Source organism: Lates calcarifer, linkage group LG24, assembly GCF_001640805.2.
Source record: "Lates calcarifer isolate ASB-BC8 linkage group LG24, TLL_Latcal_v3, whole genome shotgun sequence".
NCBI lineage: Eukaryota > Metazoa > Chordata > Actinopteri > Centropomidae > Lates > Lates calcarifer.
The window spans coordinates 9,066,889-9,092,201 of NC_066856.1; the positions used below are offsets into that span (position 1 = coordinate 9,066,889).

General features: G+C 39.4%; 1 protein-coding gene across 1 annotated transcript in view; it reads left to right on the plus strand.

Moving 5' to 3' along the window:
- Positions 1 to 25,313, plus strand: part of cntnap2a (contactin associated protein 2a) — a 302,841-nt gene that overhangs the window by 171,477 nt on the left and 106,051 nt on the right. The window contains 3 exon segments of the mRNA XM_018701983.2: positions 7,605 to 7,754; positions 16,303 to 16,465; positions 23,027 to 23,133. Of these exon segments, the coding sequence (XP_018557499.1) occupies positions 7,605 to 7,754; positions 16,303 to 16,465; positions 23,027 to 23,133 (420 nt within the window).

Genomic DNA, 25,313 nt, shown 5'->3' on the forward strand with positions numbered 1-25,313 from the left:
CAGGAACAGCCATAAATGGGGATATAAATGATCAATCGACAATCGATCAATTGCTAGGTTGCACCACTAGGTACTGCCCTCTTTTCCATTTAATCGGGGGGATTCATTATTACCTGAACCAGTGTTACCGTTTCATGATGTATTTAGTAGTTTATGAAATAGTCACCATCTCATTGGTTTTGGTTAAGATCCTGTAAAACACATTGTCTCCCACATTTAATTTTACAGTTCTCAGTTAATACAGATTATATATTTAACAAGCTACAGCAACTTTAATTTACATGAGTATTTGCAAAAATACACAATAATTTGTGTGTTGCTCCACCAGTGTCCTTGTGTACTCTTGACACTCACATATCCTGAATTATTATATCTTTCTTGCATTCTTTAAATCCTATTTTTATTTATGCATTTCTTTGAGTTTACTCTTGCTCTTCTGTTTCTCCCAAAATTGGATTAGTCTGATGCTACTGTCTGTTATCCATCCTTTGTCTCCTTGGCAAATATAGCTAAAATCAATAGAAATACAATAGCTGCACACTTACACATAGACAGATAAACACACACACACACCACACACACACACACACACCTGCAACCAGCAGGATATCACTTGGTCTTGAATCTGGGGTGTTGGCTTTCTGGGTCTAGGTTTTCTAATTCTGTGATAGCACTAATTGTGTGTGTGTCCTGTTATGGATAAATCTCAGTGTGCTTAAAATCCATGACCTCAAATTCAAAACTATCAGTAACAAATAGCTGTATATGAAAGGAAAATTCATCTGGATCCAGGACATGGTTTTATCTCAGTTTTTCTGTTTAACACCTGTGGCAGACTGCATGTCTGATACTAGCAGTAGCCTAAAATATAATTCTGTATAGTGTTTAACTTGCTGTTATAATGAGAAACATAACTGTCCATTTACTACAGGTATACTGTGGTAGACCACAGCCTAACACAAAGGTCTGACTTTTACTCAGCTACCTTTAAACGTGTCACAGTGCCAACTAAGTCAATGAAACATGGTCAATGCAAAGCACATCCACCTACTGTGACACAGGTGTCTATAAAGTGAAATACAATGAAAAGCCAGCTCTGTCATTAGCTGCAACTTTTTTTTCCTTTTTTTTTTGGCCCGTGTTCTCACTCTGCACATCAGCCACTTTGTCTCCCTGGCAATGAATTTGAGTCTTGGTGACAGTCAGCTCCACCCTCTGTTCTATTACCATGTTTCTCCACTTCTTCAGCTCAGCCCAGATGTCAGGGGTGGTGGTGCTGATCTGCCCACTTGTCTTTTTGTGCATTGGCTCAAACCCCTTATGCCCTGTACTCTCTACCCGAGCGAGTGTCCCAGTCTGACACAACCGCAACAGCGAAAGTAACAGTGTGAGTAATGGAAAACTTGCTTAAGTAGGTCTCTAAAAGACCAGCCGCTACTGTTGGTGTATCAGTCAAACCAGTTTTCCTTCAACTAAATTTTAATCAGTTTATATAGAAGATCAGGCACTGTTACACTACAAGGACATCACTGTGTTGGTTAACTTGGGACTTCCCTGAGTTGGTACACTTGGAAATTCATTGTGTTGGTACACTTTGGACCAAAGTATATAATGTATGTCATGTGCTAAGTGGTATTTGATGTTACCACGGTAACAGGTACAATGTTCACCCGGTGTCAATAATCATGTGTAATCTCTCTGCTTTTGCATGAGTGCAGGGACTTTTTTTTCCAAAAGAAACCCCATGACATTGTCCGCATTTGACCCGATATTATTGACTCACTAGATAGTATCTCCATTTCTCCCTCCAATGTGCATGCACAGAACCCCAGTTGATGTGGCTGTGTAATATCTTGCAGTAGAGTTTGTTGCTTTTGTCATTACAAACAATTTAATCAGTTTAGACAGTGAGTTCAAAGGTACAGTGCTGTCTAACCACAGTAAACTATGATAGACTCTAAAGGTTCATGGGCTGATGGGAAACAGACTCCTAGTTTTGTGCATTATTATTCTCATTCTGTTCTGCCCTGAATACACTGGTGAATAGGTTACTTGGATTAAGGTCATAGACTGTATACAGCAACATATAATGAGCCAAATAACCCATAAGATGAAATGTCAGCTCTATCAGCGGAGGGTTGTTGAGGCAGTACTCTATGTTGGCTTGTTCATTAGAGTTTTCATCATTTTGGGAGATTTGCACATCTTGCACATGCTCATTGTCAGTCTTTATAGCTACAGACCGTTTCCATACAGCCTTCACACATGTAACTACTGATTAAATAGAGCAACAAAGCCATGGACAGAATACTTTTTTTTAATGACAGGAGCCAGTTAACAGTACAGTACAGTATTGGTTATTGATGGTCATGCACAATATTTAGTTAGCAATTGTAGCATAGAAGAGTCAGCTTCTTTTGCCTGTATATAAATAACTTATGATTAACACATTACACATTTGAACAGTGTACAAATATTTAAGTCTATCATTACCATGACTGTTTACACACTGATTATAGATATATATATCAATCACAGAGGGTACAGTAGGAAACCACTGAAAGTGTTCAAGGAATTAGTATCATCATAAAGGCCACAGTTTTTTTCAAGACGCATAGAGACCATACCTCCTTGTTCCAGCTGTAGAATTAATGCATTTGCAATGGTAGTATGACCACTAGATAACTCAGAATTATGTAAAATTCTCTTACAATTGTGGTATAAATTAACTGCCATCCATTCTCCACTCTTGTTGTTGAAGGCAGTGAATCTGAAGTAGTAGACTCCTTTGACAGGTGCTGTGAAGATACCTGCAACAGTAATGAATCAGAGAGCTCAGCACAGTCCATATCCCAGGAAATATTGTGATACTTGTGGTAATGCATACACTACCTGTAACTGGGTTGTAACCCTCGCCAATATTTGTGAAGACTCTACTGTAGATGAGTGGAGTTTCAGAAATGAATGGTCCAATCTTTCCTGAGGTAGTCAAACCGGCAGAGAAAGCCAGCTTCATAGAGGCTGCAAACACAGGGTGGAAACATTTAACTAAGAGAATTAGACCAAAAAGCTAAGAGTCAAGAATTTGAAGGTATATTTTGGTTCCTTTTTTAAAAGTGCAGCAATAGGGGCTAGAAACAAATGTTTTAAGGAAAAGTCATGAGTCAGTCAGGTCTATATTTACAGTTTTATTATTTTAAAGTAAATTGTATGTATGTATGAAAATACCTGAAACTGCCCCCTGAATCTCATCCAGTTTGTTCTTGGTGAACTGTAGTTCAGTCTTAGAAACATTCAGCTCTTCCCTGTGACTTGTCAGTTCCTTCTTCTGCTCCTGTACCTCCTTCTCACTGGTTGTCACTCTGGAAACCAGGGCTGCCAGTTCTGTTGCTTGGACTACAAGTGTGAAAGACAATAATTTTTCAACTGCTCTTTCAAATGACTAAGTCTTTGATTTTTGTTATTACATACCAGTAATCAGTCTCTCAGCCTCCTCCACTTTTTTCTTCAGCAGCTGCTGCTCAGTCTTAGCTGCTTCCAGCTCCTCTGTAATTGCTGTCACCTTGTTTTCAGCTGCTGTCAGTCTGGAGTTCATCACTGAAATATCATAGAGGCTGAGGATGAAGTTCTTTCAAGTAAAGCTGTCTAAAGTGGCAGACGACTTCATAAAAATACATTACTGGTTTGTTATTGTGTGTTGCTGTTGATATGACACTATATCCAACTTATATCCAATCCATGAAACCCTTTTTATTGAATTCTTCTGGTGTCTGGCATTGTAGTGGGTTTATTTTTTATTTATGGTTTATTCTGGAAAAATTGGAAACACTCAGTTGTAACATGGGTACTCAGTCAATTAGCACCTGAGCCAGTTTTTAAAAGCATTTCAGTTATTGAAGTTTTGTATAAAACTTCTGTTTACATTATACTCTCACAAATAAATATTAGATCAACATTATATAGGTTTAATCTAATCTAGAACTGAAACAAATACTCAATTTATGAATGAGTTCCATCAAAAGAAAAATTGATTTACAATAATTCTACTAATCACTTAAATATTTGACATAACTTGATAATGGAAATAATCATAATTTTCCTTAATAATCATTGCAACTCCATCCTGGACTTGTCAGTTTTCTACCTGCATTCTCTTTCTCAAGACCAGCCACTTTATCTCTCTTGGTTTGCAGTTCAGCCTTGGTATTCCTGAGTTCCACCCTCTGTTCCACCGCCATGTCTCTCAGAGCTCTCAGCTCAGCCCAGATATGACTCCAAGTCTGGCCGCTCATCTGTAAACTTTGGTCAGCTGTTTCACTGTCTGCTTGAGCCCATGTTCCAGACAGACAGAACAGCAATACCAGCAGCAGAGATCCCATCATTGTAAAACCAAACCCCTCTACAGATTCCTTTAGGCAATGAAGTGGAATATGATTTTCTTTAGGTTATAAGTACTCCCAGTGACCACAGGTCCCTCATCACTCTCATGCAGAGTTGGCATAAGAAGGCGGTCCCTGACCATATTTAGGAAGGTAGACTGATGCAGCTGCCCACAGCTGTTTATACAAGAATGATTTCCCAAACTAACATAACAGAAAATGATTTACAAACATAATTTTTCCTAAACATCATTGCTAATTGTATGCAGATGGTATCATGTTTATGCAGCTGGTCACTGGTTATATACTCAACTTTAAGATATGCATATTATCTACATTAACAAAATACTTCCAAATGTAACCCATAAAATTAATGCATCTGCTGTATAAATAATGAACGGTTCTCTATTAGATGATAGTGTGTTTTTTTTTTTTTTTATTTTTTTTTAAAAGAAGAAGAAGAAGAAGAAAACAGCCATGGATGGAATAGAGAACAAAAATGGTTATGTTGCCTACGAAGGGAAGTGCCAAAATGTCATGAGATCATCTGGGTCAAATGTCTTTCAAAAATTCAAAGATGAAATAATTAGGTCCACATTTATATTATATTATATATTTATTTATATTTATTGTGTGGAATCATCTTAAACTTTTCACTTGTTTTAGATGGGTTTATTTTTCAGTTGGGAAGACACTCTCGCCACAGTTTGGTGACTTTTTTTCAAATATTCAAAGTGACGGCTTGAGATCATGCGATTGAGCCCACAGTGCAATTTCTTCATTTTCAACTCATTCAAAACAAAAACAACAAAGTGACCGGTCAGTCCGTCACCTTGCTATCAAACTCCTCCATATGAATGACAACCCCAAAGCAAACCACGAAACAGCCTTATCTGCAAATCTCTTCTTCCTTCTTCCCTCCTTCATTATCTGTGCTCTTTTTATCTGTGGCAAACAGCTGGCATGTGTGTGCTTTGAGCATGTGTGTTTGTCTTGTGTGGCAGAAAAAGGCAGTGAGACTGCACCACATATTTGGGTGTTTCAGGAGGCACTTGTGTCTGTTTGTGATTGTGTGCCGCAATGAGCGTGAAGGTTCAATAACACTGCCATCACCGATAAGCTCATCATTCAAAGCTATTGCAGGTGATGTAAAACAGATGAGGGGACACAAGGTTACACAGTATCTATTTTCCATTACATTCAAGAGGTTATAGAGAGGGACAAGAGCAGAGAACTTGATTGCATCAAAGCAGTATATAGTGAGAAATGTGATTGTCAATGAAGGAGCACATCAAGGTCACTTTTTTTTGTTGTCATTAAGACATACAGACACATCCTCTTATTTTCTTTCATTATTACTTTTCAGGTGATGACTTCTTGAGTGCAACTAAAATGCAGTGTTAAACAGCATCATTGTATTTTACTCTCCTGGAAAATTTTATGCTTAACAACATTCATGTTTGTGCTGTTGTGTGTTGTATGTGTGTGTCTGTGCGTGTTTAGCCAGAACAGCCCCGAACAAGGCCACAGCGGTCACACCCCTCAGCAGGTGGCCATCTTGGCTCTTGGTTGCTTTGGACGCCGCCACGGTCACCCTCACTCATGCACATGGTCACCCTGCTGATGGAGATTAATTAGTGTAGGCTCCCTGCTGACATGAAAGCCAGGGTCCCCAAGTGCATTCTGGGAGGAAATAAACAGCACAAAAGTGTGCCTTGTAGACAGTAAAGACACTTGAAACAACCACGCACAAAGCAAGTGCACTAGCTGAAGTTTGCACACTCTCTTACACACATGGGTCAAACTTATCGACACACACTGTATGCTAAGGTACATACTGTATGTATTGACTTGCATACAGATCCATGGGTACATGCACTCTGCCGAGACTAATTAGCACGTGACCGTGCCCTGAACTTCGCTACAGTGTCCTCACTATCGATGTATTACAGTCAGCGAAGCAGTGAGCTGAGCCGAATTGAGAGAGACGGTCACTTCAGCAGATGGCCACAAGAGGAGAGGAGTATAGCAAGAGAAAAGGCGGGGGGGGTGAAATGCAGAACTACAGGAAGGGAAATAAAGACAGAGAGATGAAAGAAGGAATCAGGGACAGAGAGGGAGGCACGGAGGGAAGGATGAATAGAGATTGGTGTCAGTAAGAGGTGATGTATAGAGGAGAGGGTGATGAGAGTGAGCTGGCTTCTCTCTCGGCTCCAGTAGTAATGTCCCTTTCCAAAACATCACTCATATTTAATGGAGCACAGCTACAAGGGAAGAGAGAGAAAAGGAGAACACAAAACCTGCATGCACGAACACACACACACACACACACTACATTGACATATGCAGACATCATGCCACATTTCAGACTTGTACACACTTACACAGAGTGCTCAAAGCTTGCATGCGCAGATAGAGAACGCACACACATGCACTCTGGCACTCAAATACAAAGGGAGTTCTCTGAGAGTTAATGGAGTTGAGACACGGGGGCCTTGAGACTGGAAGCTGCACTCGGCTAGGACAGGGGGAGAAAGAAAGAAGGAGGGAAAGAACTGAAGAGAAGGGAAAAAAACTAGGGAGCATTGGCATAGATATGAGAGTACGTGAGGAAAAAATGTGATAGAGGTGGGCGGATGATCCTTAGCTAATGTCTTAACTCTGACTAAAGCAACATTTGCCAGGCAGCTGAGATGAGGGCATTCAAGAGGGAGAAAACACAGGAGTGTAATCGTTGTGGAGAAAAAATATAGAGCTGTATGACAAAGTAGAAGATAAACAGAGAGAGATAGCCACACATCACAACGCAGAAATTTTATTTCCTAGCTTGACCACCCAAATACCTCTCACCAGTAATGAGTATTCCAGTCGTCCTCTCCTCACATCCTAGTCAGGCCTGATGCTCTATATTCTTATGTAAAAAAGGTAACTTTGTAATAGGAGAACAGTAAAAGTCAGCTGCTACAGTCAACACACATTTTTTCATCAATGTAAAGTTCACAAAAAATTAAAGCATGCAGCACTGTATTTTTAATAGACGTGGATTGAAATTAGTTTTTTGTAGTCAGTCAGTTGAAATTATTGTAGCCTCATTGGAAATTCTGTTGCAAGAAACCAGTCACCTGAAACCTTGCACTTCCAGGGTATGATGTTTTTAATTTACACTTGTGCAAATACGTTTGTGCAGCATGTGTTTTCTGAGACACTTTTATCTCTACCCTCCAGGTTCCGGCCTTAACGACGGACAGTGGCACGCAATACGTTTGGTCGCCAAGGAGAACTTCGCCATGTTGACGATAGATGGCGACGAGGCATCCGCCGTGCGCTCCACCTCACCTCTCACCATCACCACTGGAGGGACTTATCACTTGGGAGGTAAGGGTCACACCAACACCACACCCCTCTCTTCATCTCCCATACATGGTCAATCATCAAATTGCTCTGCAGCGTCCTTCTGGAAGGCCAGGGATCAAACTACACTACAAAATGTTCACTATACTGCATGTAAGTAGAGACTGTAGGGACGCTGTGAAAAATGGGATAGTGTTTGTTTCAGTCAGTCTGGACTGCTTCCATGTAAATATTGTAAAACATTTTCAATCAAAAAAATAGCCAATGACACAGAAATAAAATCTAAATACATTTACATACATACGTTTTATTAGTATTAGTGCATATAGAATATTTTTGACTGCATTTTTAAATTATATTGATGTTTTTGTTGTTGTTTTTTTTTTTTTTTTTGTTGGTCCACAGTGGAAAAAAGGCTCAGTGAAACTTCTATGAGCTGTGCCAATAGAGAGTGTGTGTGCGTGTCAGGCAGTGTGTGTGATTGTAGGGCTAAATATGTCTTCAAATCATTTATCTCACTAGAGATCTATATCCCACTGGCCAGAGTTTGGGAAGTTGCTCACTTAGCAAGAGGGCAGACACAACTAGACCACCAGATAAACACAACCACACAGGGAGGGAAACGCATACCAACACACACACACACATGCACACACATACACATGCAGCAGCCACAATCTGTCTGAATTAGGAAGACGCCAGGTTAATGATGCCAGACACCGCTGTCCGTCTGTTGGAAGATGGTCCGTATCTAAGTGTGCATGTCTGGCTTTGTGTGTGTGTGTGTGTGTGTGTGTGTGTGTGTGTGTGTGTGTGTGTGTGTGCTGGATGTGTGGGCACCTATGAAATTACAGTAACTGTGAGAAATAGTCTGGGCTCTGATAGCTCCATCAGGCCACTGTCCCTCTGTCTCTCTCTCTATCCAGACACAGTCTCCTCCATCAAGGAAAACCATTTCCCCAGGCCAGTCAATAAGGGTCTGAGCTCCTCACACAGACACATCCAGATTGTTTTATTCTGTTGTCCATCTTAATTTACTCCTTGCTGCTGTTGAGCGACTCCCCCTTAAGCCTATGATGACTGTACTTTTTATTTACGAAATCAAAGTTTGTGAGGCCTTGATATGCGAGTGGAATTTCACTCAAGAAGTTTTTAAGGATTTTTTCACTCTCACTTTTTAAAGGAGTTTTTATCTGTTGCAGAATAATATCACATTTATCTTATCTCTCTTTTGCCCCAAATTTCTCTCTTTTTCTTCTTTGCCTTTCATTTTTCTTGGTTTCTCTCCCCTTTCCTCTCCTCTCCTCTTCTCCTGCTCACCCTCTAGTCTCAGATTTGATCCAATTGGTGATTTATTGATTTTGGTAAGCTGAGTTGAGAATCAATAGTGGCTGAGAGAGAGAGGATCCCTGTAATGTCTTTACCCCTTGAGGAGGGCAAAGGAGAAATGGAGGAGTCTGATAAGGGATAATGAAGAGGAGGAAGCAGAAACAAGGAATGACATGAGGGGAAACAAAGTTTTTGACAGAGAAGATAGCAGGTTAATGAGTAATACCAAGGCTTGAGAGAGGAAAAGGAAGTGATAGGTGAGAGGCTTAGAGGCAGGGTGATGTCACCAGCAGGAATATAATACAGGGCTCCAGAGTCACATATTTGTATATATGTTATGTGCATTATGTGCATATTTGTTGTGTCTGTCTCACACTAAGAAACAAATCTTTGCACATAGTGGCTTTCACTTGTTTGCATGTGCGTATACACACATATACTCCTACACGCATAAATACTCGCACATATGTGCATCACTGCAATTCAGAGAAATACAACTATGTTCTTTCAGAAGGTTTTTCCCTACTGACAGAAGTAGTGTGTGGGCTGAATTGGCAGCAACTGTGACTGGGGTTTTACTCGTTAATTTTACATGACATAATGAATGCAGAGGAGCAGGGAGCCTGGTGGTAAACACACGTTTGAAGGCTGCAGGGGATACAAAACTGCTGATTATTACTATGGCAAGGAGAACAAAGTGATTTTTGGGCCATCGCTTCACAGGCTAACGGAGAAGTTGTAGGAAGACATTTTTGGAATTATTTCAACTAGTTCATTCTTAGTTCAGAGGCGAGATTTCTTTCATGGGCAAGGGTACAGTATGTGTAGGTTGTTTTTAGCTCCAGTAGGTTGCTCTTAAATGTCACTGGACTTGGTTGCCTTTCCTCCCCATTATTTCAGATTTACTGAATCTGAATCTGTATGTGATTTTGCACGTCTGCAGAGTGTGTGGGTATCTGACCAAATGCATGTCTACGTCTGCACACACACACAGAGAGAGAGAGAGAGAGAGAGAGAGAGAGAGAGAGCGAGCTTAATATACAAATCAGACAGAATATCTGAAACATTTATTCAAAACACTCCACCTCATCACATTCGGAGACTAATTTCCATCCCAGCACAGAGGTAAGTGAATAATATCATGAGTGTACAAAAGATACTGTAGTTTAGCCTTTGGTTTGCCCTCAATTACTCTCTCTGATCGCTCAGCTTGATGAGTCAGAGAGGCCAAGCACATTAAGCTGTCCTAAAGCTCTCTAACAGTATTCCATCAGCACTTTCTGTATGACCAGGACTGTTCTGTCAGTAGGCAACAATTAACAGAAACCCCTCAGTATCATGAACAATCCATAGGACGAGGCTGCAGATAATCGTTGAAAAAAAATGATATTGGTTTAGTCATCCAGGTGGCCATCTGCTTTAAATCTCATGGATTTCAGGCATCAGTCTGCTGTGTTTTTATTGGCAGAAGTTTATGGTCAGTGACCACAGCCTGGACTACATTTAGTAAACAAAGTAATACTACTAATAGCATTTAATCAGACTGTATATATCTATATCTATATATATATATATATATAGAAAATGATGCAGTTCTACACTCATATTGACAATACAGTAGGAATATGTTTGATGTCACTTCTGTCGTCTAGCTTGTCTTCTCTTTATCGTATTGTGGTGCATATATTGAAGACAAAGTATTTGCTCTGCATGAAAAATGTATTTAGCAACTGGGAACTGCAACTAAGCTGTACTACTTCAGGGTGAGTGCTACTATAGAAACCTTGCCTGGATGTCAGAGGAAAGAGGGTTTGACTATCTGTCTCATTCTATATTCTTCATTTTATGTTTTTCCTCTGTGGCTTAGTGTTTATTAAGCATGGCCAATTGCCGCATTAAACCAAATTAGGCCTAATTAGTATCATAGTGAAGCTTGACTACCCACATATCCAGAGATATACATGCAGTATAACTTACACAAAGTCTGAATTACAGTCTTTTGCATGAAACCTAAAGTACAATATGATCAGAGTGAGAAAGGCTCAGTGCACCTGTGTAATGGATAATTTTCCTATTAATCAAACACTTTGCACCTACACACACAGTATGTGAGATAATTATCGGTCTGTGTTTAATCAAACAGAAGGTAAGTGAATGAGTATGCATGTACAAGTGAATGTGACTGTGGGTAACACAGCAGTGATCTTACCTTTTACAGGACAGAATATCACTGGTGGGACATGATTACTTTTAGTGTCCTCCAGGCCACCTGCTTTGTCTCCATTAAATGTGAAGCATGGAAAACAATTAGCCAGAGGCTGGTAATGTTCTCTGAATGTCTGGCTAGAAAAATAAAAATAAACACAAGCCAGCCCCTGTTTGTTTGTCTTACCAGTGACGCTCATAAGACATTCAACAAAACTGTCCTTAAACTACAGGATCTCTCTATGCAGCAGTTGATCTGTTAGATTTTGTGAAGTACTTAATGCATAAATATTCTTTTTAATTAAGGAAAACTAATTTTTTAAACATAACAGAGCTCCTTAATGCTTTTAGATAACATTAATATTAATGCAATCGATGTGTAATATGAAGACAAGCGTGCTGACATAAAAAATATTTGCTAATTAATGCTTTAATTAACCTAATAAATGACCTAATTTGCATAAGTGGTTATGTTTAATGTATTTTGATGACTATGATGGGACATTATGCAGCTCAAGTACCATTCCCAAAGAGTTTAAAGGCTATGCAAATCATGCAGCCAATACATTTCCTTTTCTTTACTTTCCTTCCTCATTTCTGTCAACTTTGTAACATTGTTATGTGCAGCTTTTATGTAAGCCATTAGAATCCCATCATTTTATAATAATTCCATAATACCAGTTTTTTTGTTTTGTTTTTTACTTCCAGATAGATGTCAGGCACATATCAGACAGATATCTTTGCTCTTGTTTTTCATACACTGGAATGACTTATCACTTAAGAACTGTTTTCTTTTACTTTAAGTGACAAGAGATAGGTGAGTTAAGAATGTTGTTTTAGATACACAGATTAGCCCCAACATAAAAACCACGGATCCTTTTTAATGGTGTGGCTGAATAGTGTAGATATGCTGTATATATACATATAGATATTGTTTAGACATACAGTATATATTTATACATTGTATATAAACACCATACAGCCACACCATTAAAACTGGTAAGTGGATTTAATGTTGTGGCTGATCTGTGTAATTGCCCTCCCTTTTCTGATTCTGTGGCATTAGAATTCACGTGGCACTTCCTAAACCCAAGGTTACAGAGTTACAGGATATTATACTTTAGATGTCAGAGGAAGGAAAAGCCTAGTCTTTGAGCCTCTGTCATCATTCTCAACTCTGCCCTCCCTCTTAATTCCATCCTTCTGCTCTGTTTTCTTTTCTCCAGTTTTTCTCTCTCCCTCGTTTCTTTCATTCTCTCCAATTTCTCAGTTTATGTTCTGTCCTTCTCTTCTGGCCCTCATCCTCTCCCCTCTCCTCTCATCCCTCTTATCCTCTTTAACCGAGTTGACCCTTTCCTTTGCCTCCCCTCATCTCCTCTCTTCTCCTCTCATCTCCACCCCTCTATCCTTCGAGCGTCTGCTTTTAGAAGCAGTCTCCTGAACCCAAAGCCTATTTTACGGGGAGTAGTTTCTCACTCCTGACGCTGCGCTTAGAGAAATTAGTAAGTGACTGACACGAGACATCCACAAATTGAATTTCTCAAGAGGGAAGACAGATGGACACTCACACAAACACACGCTATGCACATGCACATACACTAGGCCATAAAGTCATGCTCTTTTCTCTGCAGGAACAGGGGACAAATGGATATACTAATGAGAAAGTAGTCAATTATTGGACTGTTCCACCCTTAAGCATGCTGGTGTTTGATAACTGGAAAAAAAGGAGTGTGCATCATTTGCGATATTAGTTTTGCAATCTCTACTTCTTTACCAATTTTATAAATCTGCTGAGTTTTTCCAAACAGTGTCACACCATTTCTTAGCTCATTGCTTCTTTTTTCATCATTTTGGAAATGTCATGTTTTCTCTCACATTTATTTTATGTGCATGAATAAATGACAGTCTTATAGTGTTCAGACAGTGTTAAACATTGTTTTTCCATTACAATCTACAGTATGCTATGAAGCGTAACCTTTTTGACCTTTTAAAATAAACTGTTTAAGTGTGGTTTATTTCGTCACTTAGGTGGAATGTAAGAAAAAATCTTTCTATCACAGTAGTAGTATTAGCAGTGATTGTAATATATAGCACACTCCAGCCATGCCTCTACATACTGGCACCTCTTCCTCTTCATCTTAAAGCTTGTAGTGAATTAGACATGAGACTCTGACGCCCACATTTATCAAAGAACAGCCTGTGATGTCTGTGTGTGTGCATTGTGTGCTTAGATGGGTATGTGTGTGCGTACACTGCGCACTCGTATTTTTGTGCATTGTGCACATCTGCCATGGGTGTTATGTATCGTCCTTGACATGTGTGCCACAGAGTTTGACATGCACATGTTATATTCCTTTTGAATATGCTTTATATGTGCTGAAGGTGTGTCTTGCAGTGTTTTTTTTTTTTTTTTTTTTTTTTTTTTTTTTTAGGGAAATAGAGTAAGGGTAAAGGAAATAACTCAGGGAGAAATGGCAGCAGGTGGTCAGTAGATAAGCACAATGTGAATTGATGATGTGAATTTTGTGAGAATCTACATATTGTTTTTGGCAACAATTTGTTTCTCTTCTGAATATGTTGAAGAGTCACATCCCTAGAATATTTATTTTTACCTCTGAGCATTTTGGCTGATTTCCAGCCTGCTTCTTTTGGAAGCAGATGCATCCCCCTAAATGAGTTGGGATGTGGAAACAAGTGTTCTGTAGCCTAAGAGCCAGCCTTGCCTGTCAGATGTGTTCAGGTAGAGAAGAGATGATGCTGGTCTTCCAGTGTGTATTGTAAGAGAAGCTCTTTGGGCACAACAGGGGGGCTGTGATAGAGTGCCAGCAAGACTGCAGGGGATTATTGCTGCTGTTCAAAATCCTAAAGGGTTATAGATAGAGTTTTTGTTTATACTACAAATTAAAACCCACAGAGCATTGTTGTATTCAGGAAAAAATATTCAATTTTGTCAGACATTCTTAACTTTTGATTTAAACTATGTGTTTGTGTGATAGCTTCAGGGTGTACAGATGTATGACCACATCTAAGCCTTGTTTGCCAAGTGTTTGTCTCTGTTGGACTCCACCTCATTAATCTTGGTCTATATCTTCCTCTGTTTGTCACTACAGCTGCATTACAGCTTTCTGAATGATACAATGATACATTTTTGAGAAGCATAGAAAAAAAATTGCCTTAAGGTTTGTTGACAGGAAGGAGGACTGCAAGACAAAATAGCAACAACATTACCAGTCATGGTTTCTGAGCAGCAATAAAGGAAAACATAGTGCTTTGATCAAATTTAAAGCTTGACTACTGTCTGGCTACATTGCCTCTTACTCTTATTTAGCCAACTAATATCCATGTAATATGCAAATTAGTATAATACAGTGCCCAGATAAACTTTTATGGTCTTAAGTGCTTAGAGAAAGGTACTTGGTGAATGGTGAATTACAGAAAGAGGTGTGATATTACAAAAATGTTTAATTTATCACCCAATATTCCGTTATTTCCCCAGATATCAAACATTATAGAGGATCATTTTTCTTACTTTTCTGTTTTGTGCTGACATTTTTATTCAAAATTTATCAAGTGAAACAAAAAAAGTTAGACTATTAGATGCAGACTAACATTTTCTGTCAGATGTTATAAAAATTCTCTCATAAAAAATATGGTATAGTATATAAGCTAAAAACAGGTGACACCCAACAAACAAACCTAGCAACATACATCCATCTACCCATCCAACCTTCCATACATTGCTCCGTTCGCTCTGCCAAACTGTCAGGGAGGCTGTGTTTCCTTTGCATTCATATTCTATCCAGAGGACACAAAGTGCTGCCAACAAGCTGCAGTCTGCTCTGTTTCCCATCTTCTCTCTCGGTTTCCATCTCGCCCTCTCTTCCTTTCTCTGTCTGTCTGTCTCCCACACCTCTGGAAAGACAGCAGACAGGTGTGGCAGGAGAAGAGACAGATGGCAAAGATGACAGGAGAAACTTTTGGGGTGGAAATGAAAATCAGAAGATGTGAAGAAAGGGAGGAATGGAGCACAAACACGTGCAGGAACACACATTTTTGGTTTTCTGCCACTTTATTTGCTGGCATGTCACTCAGCCACATAAACTACAATTATGTTGGTGCACACACATACACACACACAATGCATATGCCCTCTATAATAAGCCACTTTGATGCTTTGGCCTTGAGGCTGATAGGCTGATGCTAGAGAGTGTGACAGCTTATAACATCACAATGATGGAGGTGTCATTGAGCAGCAGTGTTTTATGAGTGACCTGTGTGCTTGTGGCAAAGATCAAATTCCGGGCTCTCATCTCCCATATCCGACAGTGCATATACACTGTAATAACACCCCCAGATGTACATACACGTACTGTATACAGTACACTCAGGTGCCTAGAATACACACACACCTACACTATATCCACGGATATCAGTGCAAAAGAGTTATCACACACACTCACAGTCACCATATGCACAGTTTTGTCCTAGCCTTGTCCCCATTTCAGTCAAGGCCCAGTGCTACCCCTGGATGGGCCATTGACTCTTGTATCTCATAAAGGTACTGTATATAGTAAAACCTATATGTCCTCTAGTCTATTGCGGCCTTAGCACCAATATTAAGGCTAATGGGCCTTGTGGATAAGCTCTAAAACAAGAGGACTGATGAAGGTTCATGGCTGTAAAAAGTGACAATAACCCAGCACTGGGCAAGTCTGTTGTTCCTCGTCAAGGATGATGTTGTTGTTAAGTTTGATGTCTACTTCTATAGAGGGTCTTCTTCTCATGATGTGTTTTAAATTGAGCATCAAAAGAAGCCATCTTTCCTTGTTTATTGTCTTTTTCCCACACACTTTTTCTTCTTTAACTCCACAAGCTGCTGTGCATCCCTTTGTTTCTGTTCCTTCTCAAATTCTGTTCAATATTCAGTTTATTCATCTCCAAATTTCTGCAATTTGCAATAGTAAACATATATTCCTATATATGTATGTATGATAAAATTTTATTTTGTGCGTCTGTTTGTTTCTTGTGTTTGTTTCAGGGTATTTTCTGCAGACCCTATTCCCGCCCTCCCGGCGTTCTTTCCAGGGCTGTATGCAAGCAATCCTGGTGGATGATCAACCTGCTGATTTGCATGCAGTGGAAAAAGGAACTGTGGGAGCTTTTGAGAATGTCAGCCTGGACATGTGTGCAATCATAGACAGGTAAGAGTGATAATTCCTGCATGCACACATCCACACAATCATTCATAAATGAAAATACTTGTTCAAGTCATATGCAGAGCACAAAAACAATGAGTGTCATAAATCAACTGGTTTTAAATTGGAAGAGTCATAAAGTAAACAAGACTGTTATGTAGAGTCTCTGAATCCTTATCCAGAGATGTATGACTCAGGGCTCTGGTAGTTGAATATGTTTATGTGTGGCTTGTTTTGTGAGCTTGTCAGACTGATAAATGGATATAATTGATGTAGTGGATTCACACCGTAAGGGGGTGTGTGTAAACTTTTTTTTTTTTTTTTTTTGCTTTAAACTGAGAGTAAAGAGTAGGTTTTATCCTTGGAAAACACTGTATGATCTTAATCAAACATCATAAATGAGCCAATCATCTGTGGATTTCATTGCCAAGTATACAAGAGCTTGAGATTCTGCACAGCATGTCCCAATGTTGGCTCACTGGAAGAATTCATTACAACTTGTCGACATTTCATTTTATTTCCTTGTCATTGACACAACAAACGCATTAGAAATTTGTGATTTATGGAGTCATCCATGCCTTGAGCTCAATGTGACTATGTCCTTATGCTGAATTAGATGTCTGTGTGCAAAAATATTTAAACTTTGTGGACTCATTTGACCTTCAGCAATTAAGCCTTCTTCTATGTTAAATAAGGGTTCAGTGGTAGTTATGTGCTTGACATAAAGAAGATTTCAGTCATTATCAGAAGCTGCAAGGATTGCATTGTTGCGGTGAGCAAGGCTGGAAAGCCATAATTAGGAGCTGACCTTGCTCTGATTGGAACACCATCCTCCCTGAACTGAGCAATTTGTTTTCACATCAGTTTTGTCAATAACACTTACCTTTATCAATATCCTTGCCCAGAGAAGTAGGCACCAGGTGCCACTGCTTGATTTAGATAAATTTTCTCCTCACTTCAAGAGATTTTGGGCTTGTTGGGATGCTCTAGTTTATACCACATCTTACGCCATGAAGCTGATTCCAACTATTGGGCAACTGCACTGAGAGCTTTGGTCAAAAAAATATTTTTATAATCATTGACTATATTGTAATGAATGACCACAGAGAGTGTTGGGGAGCACTGGAAGGTAATCTTTAGTATTGCTGCTATACTTGACCATCTGTGTGAGGCTTAAACTGTAATAACAGATTTTTTGGCCACTGGAGAGGCAGTGAAAACATCCTCTGAATACAATACTGACATATTGTGACATTTTAAGTTAATATGTCAGACTTAGTGCACAGTTGCTTATTTAACACATATACCAGACATGGAGCAACATTAGCATTAATTTGTGTTTCTGGCCAAATGACAAATAAATGTCAAACATTTACTCCCTTTAAACTTTGTAGTTGGTTTCTGCTAACTCTTGAGAGAATTACCTGCTCCTTAGATGCTCAAGTTGCACTGTGTTGCTTACTTGCCCGCTTGCTGTCCTAGGCAGTTACTGTACAGTTGGTTTGTAGAGCTTTTTGGCTGGAAAAAGCTGACTGCTGCAGGTGAAAACGATTTTATAAGAGCAGTGAGAGTGAGGCAAAATAAATAAAATCGTGGCTCAGATAAGCACAACTATGACCTAAAACAAATACATAGATATGCATAATTGCCCACCTTTACCACCTGCGTATTTGTGTCGCAGATTGGCATTTGTGACAATACAATAGTATGTCAGTAACACTCGGCTTACGGCACAGCCTTTCACTGGTAAGCTTTCACAGGGTTCCTTGAAATAAGAAGGGAGGGGAGGGACAGACGTCTGCCTCTTGTTCCTGCATTGCTCAAAGTTTGATAACCACTGTGAAACAATCACCAGTTTACCAGTTAATATAAGCTATCAAAATAAATGCCAAGCAGAAACCCTATTTATTGTTACTGACACCCTGTTGCTGTCATTTTATGCGCATTGTGTTTGACTGTAATATACTGTGCTGTTGCATTTCTCAGATTGGTGCATGGTCACCCCATACTGTGACTGACTGCATGTGTGTGTGTGTGTGTGTGTGTGTGATTGTGCGTGATTGGCGTGATTGTGCGCATGTGTGAGTTTACTGGGTCTGTGAGCCATTTATGATCCTATCTCCATGTGCCGGGTCCATTTCTGCCAGGCTCACATCTCTAGCTGAAGCCATTTACTTGTGAATGTGTAGGAAATGCCTATGATTACTGTCAGTTGGCTTAAAATAATTTTTCAATTATCCATTTCCATGTGTCACTGGCTTTGTCTGAAAACATACAGCAGAACTAGTTTATCATGTGCGTAATTAGACATACACACACATACACACACACGTACAAGAGACCAGGAGAAGGAGGGCGGGAAAAATCTCCATTAATTAGAACCAAGTTGTTCATGCAGACAAACTTATAATTATAATATATTATTATATATAATATAACCGATTTATAATTACTTCTTACTTAAATTACTACATTGTCTGTTAAAATTAATCAAAATACAGGTTAGTGACAGTAGCTGTGCTGTGAGATTAACTATGTTGATATTTTAAACAAGTGGTGGAAAAGCTTTTAAAGCTGAAAGTTCTCACAAGAGGCATGCCCCAGAATCAGCTGTTGTAGAGCGCTGAAGGCCGAATCTACACACAATAAATTAAGCATGTGCGCACAAAACAACTGATGGCTAGACAGTGAATTAGTGTGATGGTGAACTTGAAATGAGGCTATCATAGGCTAACTTAATATATGACATTTTACTGTAGTCTGTTAAGGTCTGAAAGGTGGGAGCTGCTGGATCTGGATGCAAACCCTCTTGGTGTGGCTCTGTGTGTGCTTTGTCTGCTGCTGTCAATAAATATAGCACGTCATTCATTCAAAAAATATGTTGCCTTTGAACATAATCCATCAGCAATTATGTTTCCTACAAAACATATTTGGTGTTGCAGTTCAGTTGTATAGAAATTGACTTTCTAGTAGTTAGGCTACTGGCTTCTGTGGTCATCTCTAGATAGATGTGTGTTTTAATGCAGCCTAGTTAATGATAAACTTGTTTTCATTCACATATCTCTTCCATTCTGTTGTCAGATTACTGAATGAGGAGGAAATAGCCTAGTGATTTAATCGTGGCTCAAATGTCAAAATGTCATTCCCATGCTGTTGAGCTGTGGTGATACACAGCCATTTAAACTCTGTTCTGTCCCTTTCTGTGGTCTGCTATACTGTGTTTTGATGCAGCCAAATTTAACGTTTCAAGTGTCAGATTTGGGGCAGATAAATAATACAAAGAGATAGATTTGGTCTCAGCATTCTACAGGTAACCAGAATGAAATCTGTAGACTATCATTTAGGTGACATCGTATAGACAAAATCAACACAAATACAGGTTTATGACAGCAGCTGTGTGATATATCTCCTTTAAAATGATTGTTCACATGAGTTATCTTCTTAACTGTAGGCTTACATTGTGTTAAATATTTCTATGAGTTGTGGCAGTGTGTTTACCATGATTATATAGATCTTTGCCTAAATGTCTAAAGCCGAGTGTGTAAATGATTAGGGTTATTCATCTGGCACAGTTCCAGTATGAGACTGCTTTGCGTGTCCTCTCTGTATCAACTTAGAGTACTAATGAGGGAGCAACTTTGCGACACCTGGAGGCAGAAAAGAGACCACGCTTTAGAATTTATTACGCTGCCACAGAGTTGGACAGTACTGTGTTCTTACTGCAGTTCCCCCTCAAGGGTGTTACAACTACACTGTGGTGAAAAGATATAACACCTTCAAGTGCTGCCACTGTAGTATAAAATTATTATAATTGCAGATTGTGGTGCATTTCCACTGCTGATAGTTGCTCAATTTAGTCAGATTTTAAGAATAAATTCTTGTGAAGGTGCTGAGATGTTTCCTGTTCCTGCTGCTTGCAGTATTGCTTATCTCTGTTACTTCAAATGTTGTGTATCAGCCCTGCAGTACTTGAGGTGAGCCCTGTTCTGCCATGGAAGATGAATGGGTGCAGTGTTACCATCCAACTAATCAGAATGTCTTTGAAGGCTGTTCAATAGCCCTGTCTGACCTGTTTTTGATCAATGCTGTTCTACTGTGGGATCCTGTTCGGGCTGAGATGGTGGAGGAAGCAAAAAAAGAAAGAAAAAAAAACACACACACACACACACACATATGTCCACACAGACACACTCCCATGCTCACACACAGGGGCAAGGCAGTGTGTATGCAAATTCCTATATCCAATGTCACCGTTATTCTATAAGGGTACCACAAGAACAAATGCAATGGCACATAAAAGCATGCATACACTCTAATGGTGCTCCATCCCCTTCATATATTGTGCTTTTTTCTCATACAAAGCCCACAGTATATATGTATAGTTGGTGCAGTCTCAGCTTGCTGGAACAAGGTCTTTCGAGACTGTCATTGCCCGTCAATCGCAGCTCTTTGAGAAAGCAGAATATCATTTTATCTGCACTTGTTAGTCTGCTGAAGCTACAAAGCATTGTGACACACATGGATCACAGGCACATTCGATTTCTTTTTCTTTTGCAGCACATGCCATAACATTAAAGTCAAGGTTTGACATGAAAATGAACGATGGGTGGGTTAAGTGCTCACTTGTATATCAAGCCCACTTTTTTTATTCATGTAAAGCAGTGTCACAATAGGGACTCTGCTTTCTATAGCTTTTAGGCTCTTACAGGTTCAAGATTATACTTAGCCAAGCAGATGTTTTACATGTTCTTGGTTCTAAAAGCCATTTGTAGTTAGAATGGCAGGCAGGAACTAACGTAGCAGTGTTACCCAAAGTGTCTTTTTTTGCCTCAGTCAACAGAGTTGCCAAAAAAACAGTATCCTCAGAGAGGTGGATGATTATTTTTCAAATATGATTGTTCTAAGTATATTTTTCTATAGAAGGTATGTCTCTCCCTCATTCATGCATTACTGCTCATATGCATGCACTTGTAGCTACAGTATACATAGTGCAGTACATTTATAAAACATGCATTGCATTTCTTTTTTTTACCACAACCTTTGGTTGCCACAGCACATACTGTCTTACTTTTTCAGAAAGTAACAAAGTGTATACACTCGAAAAATGTTCAGTTGAAGATTCTTTACTGTCAGTGAACTCATCAACTCAATTCAAGCCCACAGTTGTCGTCAGCTTCATAGTAGACAGGACACAGTGATCATCATGTTTCCCTCCAGAAATGGAACATCTCTGTGCTGCTTAGCTGCTCGACTCCCTACATGACTAAAGAAGAGCTCAGCATTTTAAAGGACCCCTGCAGATCTTATGAGTCAGTGTTTGTTTTTCCTCCAGCTGGCTTTCCTCTTAACGTCACTTTTATTCATTCAAATAAGCAGACTCAGATATTTTAATCACATAACTTGTGCATGAGTACAAGTGTGTGTGTGTGTGTGTGTGTGTGTGTGTGTGTGTGTGTGTGTGTGTGCGCGCTTGTATGCTTGTGAAAAACCCAGCTCTAACACTGCAGTGCCTTGGGATCCATCCTCACCAGGCCTGCAGGCAGATAAAACCACAGAACTTTGATGTGCTCAGGATTTCAGTTGGTATTCAAATTTCAACGAGAAAAACACTGATATCTTCACTACTATGTGCATCATACTGCATTGACAGTGACGCAGTTAACACTGTTAATCAGCATGATAAATTCTGATTCTGTTATCACTTAAATAATATTTCAATATATGCAGACATGTAATTTTGTTATTCTCATTAACACAGTTTAATTAGTACAACAGTGATTTATTACAGCTCGTAACTGCTGCTTGTTGACCCAGGTGACCAGTAATTCCTGCCTTGCTGCAATCAAATGCTCTCATAATCAATGAAAATAACTGTACTCTGTGATCAGTCAAATCAACTCCATGTTACAATAGCTAAAGGTAGTGGAAGTGCTTTCTAACTGCTATGATTAATAAATTTAAATATTTCCACTCAGTGTTCGATATGATAAATATTACAAGGTTTGAATCCTACGGCTGGTCTTGTACTGCTCTTGACTTAGAATGTGTAGCATCCTTTGCATGCTAATGTAGGTGTGATCAGTGATACTGTGAAGCATCATCTGAACTCAGCAAATCCAGTAGTGTGTGTACTTGTGCGCAGTATCGGTGGGATGTTGATGTCTCTCTGCATCAGGCCAGATGTGTATTGCTTTAGAAAGGAGCCCATACCAAAGGGGCTTGAAAAGCAAATCTTGATGTGTGAGGCTCAGTTAATACATATGACAGCCTTAATCACAAGGGCTCATCACAGTTTCCCTCTTTATGATGAATATCACAACAGTGTATCACAAAATGTTGGATGTTCTGATCCTGTCCGGCCCACAGGGGAAAATAGTAACCATAATTATTATACTTTATACATGGGAGTGTCTCAGGTTTCACTATAGTTGTTAAAGTCTTTATTTGGCTCTCCTGTAGCTCATCTCCCAAGTGTCCATATTAAGTTTAACCACAGTCAGCCAACATATTTAATATACAGTAAATGATAAATGTTTAAAAGTGTTTTGTCATCCTCCCTGTATCCAGGTGTATGCCCAATCACTGTGAACACGGCGGCCGGTGTAAACAGACATGGGATAGCTTCAGCTGTACCTGTGATGGAACAGGATACACTGGAGCCACGTGTCACACTTGTAAGTATTTAGGAGTCTGTGTGCCCGCAGTTGTGTGTTCCTGTCCATCTGTTTTTTTTTTTCTCACCCCTCAATACGGCTGTACTCTGGTCCTTGTGTGTTTGTTTGATTTGGGCCTTCCTCTGTCTGCCTTTGACTGATTAAGCGGTTTCTCCTTCCAAAGCCTCAATTCTCAGCAAAGGGACAGATGAACTTTTGAAGTGTTCAGAGGCCAGGCTTTTCTGGCTGCCTTGTGTGCTTTGTTCTGGTCTGAGAAGAGGCGACCCACCAAAAGCACCAGCACACAAAGAGAACAGAGTTAGAAAGAGAGAAAAGGCCGAAAGAGGCTTTTTAAGGGCTTAAAATTTTCTGAATACGGTCCCTACTTCCATATGCCGCAAATATTGTTCTCTTTAAGAAAGGGTGAGAAAGAGAACTTTTAGATATATTGTGTATGTTCAACCCAAAACAACAAATTTAATATGACTGAAGTGTGAGAAAAAGTGTGAAAAAGCTTTAGGATATAGTATTACAGAGGGACGGAGGAGTATGGTATAACATCAAAAAGGTAATAAAGCATGGACAATAACAGCAGAGATGTGGTAAAGAGAAAATGAGAGATGTGTTTGTGAGACCACATATCTCTTTGTCTGTGTATGCCAATATTTATGGAGGACTAATTCACTAATAAGATGCAGCTGAAGGCACAGCAGTAACCTGGAAATTAGGGTGTCTGTTGTGGATCAAATCTGGGGACCAGCACTTAGATAGGGTGAGTGGGTGAGTAATGCTTTCCCTTCCCTTAACAACCATTGTTGACTTGCCCTTTAGCAAGGCAACTTCAAACTCTTGCCCCAGGGGAACTGGTTTGTGGCCAATAGTAGAAGGCCGTGAATTAACCTTGTTTGGCTTTTAAAAAGACCTTTAAAAGGCTTTAAAGGACAAGTGTGTTCAGGACTTTCTCTGGACAAATAAACGATAAAATAAAACAAAAAGGAAAGAAAAGCGAAGACCTGGGCTTCTAGTTTGAGTGAGATAAACGTGATGCTTAAAGCTTGGTTTAAAGGGGCACTCCATCAGTTATAAAAATGAAGACCAGTTAACTTATCATGAGCAATACTACTCAGCCTGTTATTACAGTTGCACAATGTCACATGACTCTACATAAGATTTGTCAAGACAGAGAAAAAAAAAAAAAACCTTAGTGATGTCAATACTTCCTTATGCTTGAAGACTGAAAATGCCTTTATTACAGACTGGGGGTTTACTGGGCTGGCAGAGTCTAACAAAAATACAATATTGATCCATACTAGGGACTAAAAGTCAGGATATATTGACCTCTACTGCATCAAATTTAACTATTCTGTGCAAATCACTAAACTTTATGAAACTACAGTTTGATTACAGACTGTGACATCAGCTTGGGTTTTGTAACATTGTTATGGGCATTTTTTACTCCGAGCATTTTATTCTGATATGTCATTGCTTAAACAATTAATCCAAAAATAATTCACAATTAAACATTAATTAAAATAATCCCCTGGTTGACACATTGCCAGAATTGGTACAGCTGGTGCTAACAGAGGCTAGTAACATTAAATTAACTGGCTTTGGTTATTTGCCCAGTTATAGGCTGTAAATGACTCGTGGAACTTATTTGGTTTCAGCTTTATTACTGTTCTGGCCAAATTCCAGCTCAGGTGAAGGTTACAGTGAAGCATGGGTCTTACAAGAGACCTTGAATCTTTCTGTTGTGTCCCTCCGCTGTAAAACAAACCTAGGAGAAATGCTGTTTATTTCGCCGCCTCTGACTGTGAATCAGAAATAGTGCCTCAACAGTTCCACTGAATTCTGTGCAGATCCTTGTGAGGCAGTTTAGCAGTGTCAGTTCCACCAAACATTGGCCTTTGGTTGGAGGACACACTCTCTACAAGAAACTTCATTGCCAGTATCTGGCAAAGCTGGATGAGCAGTCCTGGATGAGCAGAGGGATATCAAAGAGGATAAGGCCAATAATCACGTTGTCAAAAGATGTAATGAATAAGGCAAGTAGGATGAGCAGAGAACAGAAAGAATAGACATATGTAAAAACTGAAAGATAAAGAGCTCTAATATTAATCGAACTCAGGAAGAGAAGAAAGACAGATTTTTTTCTTTTGAAACTGTTTAGTGAACAGTCTTTCCTCAATCAAGAAAAAGAA